This window comes from Pygocentrus nattereri, chromosome 14 (genome assembly GCF_015220715.1).
Source record: "Pygocentrus nattereri isolate fPygNat1 chromosome 14, fPygNat1.pri, whole genome shotgun sequence".
NCBI classification, from domain to species: domain Eukaryota; kingdom Metazoa; phylum Chordata; class Actinopteri; order Characiformes; family Serrasalmidae; genus Pygocentrus; species Pygocentrus nattereri.
Window position 1 is genome coordinate 22,193,484 of NC_051224.1, and position 6,517 is coordinate 22,200,000.

The 6,517-nt window shown below is 39.8% G+C and overlaps 1 protein-coding gene across 1 annotated transcript in view; it reads left to right on the forward strand.

Annotated features, from left to right (window-relative positions):
* The window catches only part of ppfia3 (PTPRF interacting protein alpha 3), an 85,102-nt gene that overhangs the window by 21,543 nt on the left and 57,042 nt on the right, over window positions 1-6,517 (forward strand). The window contains exon 8 of the mRNA XM_037544869.1: window positions 1,964-2,056. Within this exon, the coding sequence (XP_037400766.1) occupies window positions 1,964-2,056 (93 nt within the window). The remainder of the gene's footprint in view (window positions 1-1,963; window positions 2,057-6,517) is intronic.

Consider the following 6,517-nt stretch of genomic DNA (forward strand, 5'->3'; position numbering starts at 1 on the left):
TATAGTGATGAGGGAAACAGGTTGTGCTCCCTCTGGTGGCTGACTGCAGAACAGTATCACACAGTGAGTGAGCCTTTGGCCTGGCCCACACTAAAAAATTTAATTGATATTTCTATATTGATTATATGTATATGATTATATATAATCAATATTATATCAAATTTAATATTTATAAACGTACACCGATTTCTACGCTCATTGTCCATTTTATCAGCTCCACTCACTGTGTAGGTGCACTTTGTAGTTCTACAATTACAGCTCGTAGTCCATCTGTTTCTCTGATACTTTGTTAGCCCCCTTTTACCCTTTTCTTCAGTGGTCAGGACCCCCACGGACCCTCACAGAGCAGGTGCTATTTGGGTGGTGGATCATTCTCAGCAATGCAGTAACACTGAGGTGTTGGTGGTGTGTTAGCATGTGTTGTGCTAGAATGAGTGGATCAGATACAGCAGTGCTGCTGGAGTTTTTAAACACTGTGTCCACTCTCTGTCCACTCTATTAGACATGGGGCGAAGTTCACCACTTTGTGAACAACTGCGTGAGCAAATAGTCCAACAGTTTAAGAACAACGTTTCTCAACGTGCAATTGCAAGGAATTTAGGGATTTCATCGTCTACGGTCCATAAAATCATCAAAAGATTCAGAAAATCTGGAGAAATCTCTGCAAGTACGCGGCAAGGCAGAAAACCAACATTGAATGCCAGTGACCTTCGATCCCTCAGGTGGCACTGCATTAAAAACCGACATCATTCTGTAACGGATATTCCCACATGGGCTCAGGAACACTTCAGAAAACCACTGTCAGTGAACACAGTTCGTCGCTCCATCTACAAGTGCAAGTTAAAACTCTGCCGTGCAAATCAAAAGCCAGATATCAACAACACCCAGAAACACAGCCGGCTTCTCTGGGCCCGAGCTCATCTGAGATGGACTGACGCAAAGTGGAAAAGTGTCCTGTGGTCTGACGAGTCCACATTTCAGATTGTTTTTGGAAATCATGGACTTCGTGTCCTCCAGGCCAAAGAGGAAATGGACTGTCCAGATTATTATCACCGCAAAGTGGGTAACGGCATGGGCATGGGTAACTTGCACATCTGTGAAGGCACCGTTAATGCTGAAAGGTACATCCAGGTTTTGGAGCAACATATGCTGCCAGGGATGTCCCTGCTTATTTCAGCAAGACAATGCCAAGCCACATTCTGCACGTGTTACAACAGTGTGGCTTCATAGTAAAAGAGTGTGGGTACTAGACTGGGCTGCCTCCAGTCCAGACCTGTCTCCCATTGAAAATGTGTGGCACATTATGAAGGTATTGTCGTATTTATACGACAAACACTTATTGAGTGTTGTTAAAAGGAAAAGTGATGTAACACAGTGGTAAACATGCCCCTGTCCCAGCTTCTTTGGAAGCTGTTGCAGTCATCAAATTCAAAATGAGTGAATATTTGCAAAAAACAATCAAGTTTATCCGTTTGAACATTAAATATCTTGTCTTTGTAGTGTGTTCAATTGAATATAGGTTGAAAAGGATTTGCAACTCATTGTATTCTGTTTTTATTTATGTTTTACACAACGTCCCAACTTCATTGGAATTGGGGTTGAATATAGTAAGTGGAGCTGATAAAATGGACAGTGAGCATAGAAACAAAGAGGTGGTCATAATATTATGCCTGATTGGTGTATATTGATAAAGATGAAAGCTTTAAGTGCTGTTTATCTGATGGGGGCAGTTTTGATGGTCTTGCACGGTTCTCCTCAGAACTCTGAAAAACAAATAACTTGTATTTAATAACCATTTTGACTGGCCGTTAAGTAAATACAGACTCTCTGAATTTTACACGGCACTGTGTGCTGGACAGTGTTGGGAAACACTGACCTAAATGTGCATTGAATGATTTCTGATTAGTGCTAATGTTGATGAGCTGTATTAATGTATTTATTTATGAATACCTCTCCACCACAGGTTGGAGAGATTGAGGAGCAGCTGGCAGCTGCAAGGAGGGAAGTAACCAAAACTGAAGAAGCCAATCAGAAGCTGCAGAGAGAGATCAAAGAGGTACGGGGATTGAGGGTTCAAACTGCAGCTGCGCAACATTACCCACCCATAATGCACCCATACAGCTGTTTAAATAGCTAGGAAAGTATTCAGCACATCATGAAATCTCAAAGCACACCACAGTTTCATTTGCTTAATTTACTTTGGTTCAATTGAGAATTGTTGTAGGTCTACATGAATTAGAAATCATAACTCATTCTCTTTCTGCACTGTGATGTGTTTGTGAGTGAAATTCGGTACCTGGGAAGTTCTCTGGAAGCATTTTCTCTTCATGATAGGGGGTGTTGAGAGGGGGACATGATGATATTTAAGCAATAGAAGACAAGAGGGAGTGTGTTATCGCAAAGTAATGTCACGGCTGTGATTTGGTCGCCATAGATCATCACAGCCGTGATGTTATAGTGATGACACACCCCTCGAGTGTTCTGTTTCTTTAATCTTCTTCTTCTTTCGGCTGCTCCCCAACAGTTAAATAAATAAAATAAGAAATTAATAAACTGGGCGGTGAACGCGGCGTTTAATATGTTTTAATGTTCGTAGTTCCTTCCACTAAATTATAGTTCCTTAATGAGCAGCTTGTTGCTACGTCAGAGTAGTGAGCTCTTCGCTGCACAGCTGGCAGTTCGTTCTCCAGCTCCTTATACTAAATTCCCAAACTGCTGTCACCGCTGAGCAGCTTTACTGTTTTTATTGGGTCAGTTTTATGGCTCAGTCTGATTTGGTCAGACTCTGAAGATCAGACTCCACGTCTGGCGAATGGTACTGCGTTAATTTCTGGCTGAAACTCTCATCACTGCTCAGCTGTGATGAGAGTTTGGGAATTTAGTGTCGTCTCATCTTCAGAGTCTGACCAAATCGGCTGTCGGTCAAATGTGATCTTAAAAGTGTCCATTTTCTGTTTGTGACGAAGTAAGAAGTAAAAACGTTTAAATGGCTTGAGCGTCTGCTACAGCTGTCAAAGTCGTTGCTTAGCAATGGTGTCTCAGCGGAGTGATACAGTGTTTGTGAAGAACCTGTTATGTTATGGTGAAATAACAGCATGCTTCTCAACCAATCAGCTTGTGTGGCCAGAAGATCAGTTGTGTGTGTGTGTGTGTGTGTGTGTATGTATGTATACACTGTGTGCACAATTATTAGGCAAGTCTTATTTTTGAGGATTATTTTTATTAATAAAGAACTACAGTGCTCTCGGTTAATCCAAAATGTTAAAAAACCTCAAACATGAATGTTTAAGAAAAATAAAGTGAAGTTTTGGCTTTCTTAGGAGAATATCTATATGTGCACATTTATTGGGCAGCTATAATGGTGCAGAATTATTACGGAGCTAAATGAAAAACACACATTTTCCCATCTCACTTTATTTTCATCTGTTCAAGTGAGAATTATAAACAAACAACTCAAAGCTTTCCAATGAACATTTCTGAGAAATAAAAAAAAAAGTCAGTGACCAATATAGCCACCCTTCTTTTCAGTAACAGTGATAAGCCTTCCATTCATGGAGTCTGTCAGTTTCTTGATCTGTTGATGATCAACTTTTTGTGCATCAGCAACCGCAGCCTCCCAGACCCTGTTCAGAGAGGTGGACTGTTTTCCTTCACTGTAAATCTCCCGATTAAGAATTGCCCACAAGTTCTCAGTTGGGTTCAGGTCAGGTGAGGAAGGGGGCCATGTCATAAGTTTTTCATCTTTAATGCCTTTACTGGCGAGCCATGCAGAGGAGTACTTGGATGCATGTGATGGAGCATTGTCCTGCATACAAATCAGTCTTTTTGAAAGATGCAGATTCTTCCTGTACCACTGCTTAAAGAAAGTGTCTTCTAAAAACTGGCAGTAGGCTTGGGAGTTGATTTTGAGCCCATCTTCAACCCGAAAAGGTCCAACCAGCTCATCTTTAATAATACCAGCCCATACCAGTACCCACCTCCACCTTGCTGACGTCTGACTCGAAGTGGAGCTCTGTCCCATTACTGGTCCAGCCACGGGCCCATCCATCTGGTCCGTCAAGAGTCACTCTCATTTCATCAGTCCATAAAACCTTTGAAAAATCTGTCTCCAGATTCTTCTTGGACCAGTCTAGACACTTCAGCTTATGTGTCTTGTTCAGTGGTGGTGGGCTTCAGCCTTCCTTACCTTGGCCATGTCTCTGAGCGCTGAACATCTTGTACTTCTTGATACTCCAGCTAGGTTGCAGTTCTGGAACATGACAGAACTGGAAGATAATGGGTTCCTGGTAGCTTCCCGCTTGATTCTTCTCAAATCCTTGGCAGTTATTTTGCGTCTTTTTTTCTCAGCACGTTTCTTGTGACCCTGTAGACTATTTGCAACAAAACTTTTGATGGTTCTGTGACCACGCCCCAGTATCTTAGCACTTTCAAGAGTTCTGCGTCCCTCTGAGAGACTTTTGGTAATTTTTAACTTTTCAGAGTCAGTTCAATCTCTTTTTTGGCCCATTTTGCCTAAAGAAAAAAGCTGCCTAATAATTATGCACACCTTCATATAGGGTGTTGACCTCCTTAGGCCACACCCTCCCTCATTACACAGATACACATCACCTGCTATGCTTAAATCCATTAAGCATTCAAATTTATCCAGCTTGGAGTTAGAAAATATGCCTAAAAATGATAATATGGTCAAAAATTTCACTTACCTAATAATTGTGCACACATATACTCATATATATATATATATATATATATATATATATATATATATATATGCATGTATATGTAAACAACCTTAAATATGGCATTTTTCTGTAGCTTCTAGTGCAAATTATTATTTCTTTTTGGATTTTAACTGATTTTAACATGCTGTATGAAAATCTAACTTTTTAATTTTAAAATGTGCCATAACTTTTGCACAGGCCTGATCTTGTGTTTTGCCCCCTTGCAAAAAAAGAAAAACAAAAAGACAGGAATTATGCATTAAAATGTGCAGAAGTGTGTTCTCTGTAGAGGATGTTTTAGAAAATATAATTTTGTAACATCACAAAAACAGCCCAATTCAAAAAGAGATAATTTTGCAGATTAATTTCCGTATATGGAGCGGAGATGGAATGTTAGGTTTAGGTAAACTTACTTCAGCCGACTCTCTATTTCACAGAAGTGAGGGAGATATGGTTATCAGCCCTTTAAAGTTTCAAATGTTCGTCCTCCTCACAGTTTAATCTCTTTCCTAACAGCCGGCAAAATCAATTTGGGCTAAAAAATGAGGGCATGTTTTTTTGAATATTGTTCTGGAATCAATCCCAACGTCCAAAATTTGATGGGGTGAGTCACCAGCTTCAGATCAATGCTTCATGATGTATCAGAGCGCTTTACGCCCTCTAGTCAGTGTGTGTGATTAATTGTTGCTACAGTGGTTAATGTGGAGGTGGGTGTGTGTGTGTCTGCTGCAGCCGAATTCTTCAAAGCGTCCCTCAAATAATAAGCTGTCTGTCATTTGTCTGTAGGAGATGTCTAATTTTCTATAATAACGGTGGTTTGTTATGCTTTGTGCAGCAGCAAAAAATATTTGCCAACTTGGCAGCGGGCACCGTTTCATGTCACGACGCAGTTCTTTGGGAATTTTTCTTTTGTGATAAGAATCTTTTTAATGCGAAAGTGCTCCAGGGACATTTTCATCCACGTCATTATTCCTGCGTTTCTGACAGATTGAAGGAGTGTGTCTCTCCTAGTGGAAGCTTTTCCTGCTCTCTCCTCTACATTTCCTTCTGTCACTCTCTGTCTGCCTCCTCCCATCTCCCAGCTCTCTCCTCATTGTTTCTCCTCGTCTGTCCGGCCTGCTCCTCTCTCTCCTCTGTCCGTTATGTAAGCATCTCTCTTGCTTGTCCTGCTGTTTGTGGCTGTTGTGCAACAGCTGATTTTAGTCACCCACGTCTGAAATAAACAGGAGTCCCTAAAGCATGACATTAGCATTCCCAGCTGCTGTGTGGACATAACCCAACCATAGTAGTGCTAGTCAGTGTGTGTGTATGTGTGTGTGTGTGTGTGTGTGTGTGTGTGTGTGTGTGTGTGTGTGTGTGTGTGTGCATGTTTTCATACATTTTAAAGAAATGTTTTGCCTTTGTAAGAAAATTTAAAGACACAGTACTTTTTTATAGACATTTCATGTTTAATGTTTTAAAACTGGAAGAGTGAAAACATTTCAGTTCCTGAGATTAAGATTAGTATAATTATTACATATATATACTTACATGTGTAGAATAAAAATGGGACATATTACATATAGGTATTATTATATATATTATAATATAGATATTTTACGTATATGTATATATATATATATATGTGTGTGTGTGTGTGTATATATATATATATATATATAATGTGTGTGTGTAGATAGATGAGATGAGACATTTTATTACATGTAGGTACTCAGACACATAATATCAATGTCATTATACATATATTATTATATAATAATGGATAAACACAATTACATGTGCATTACAATGTATAT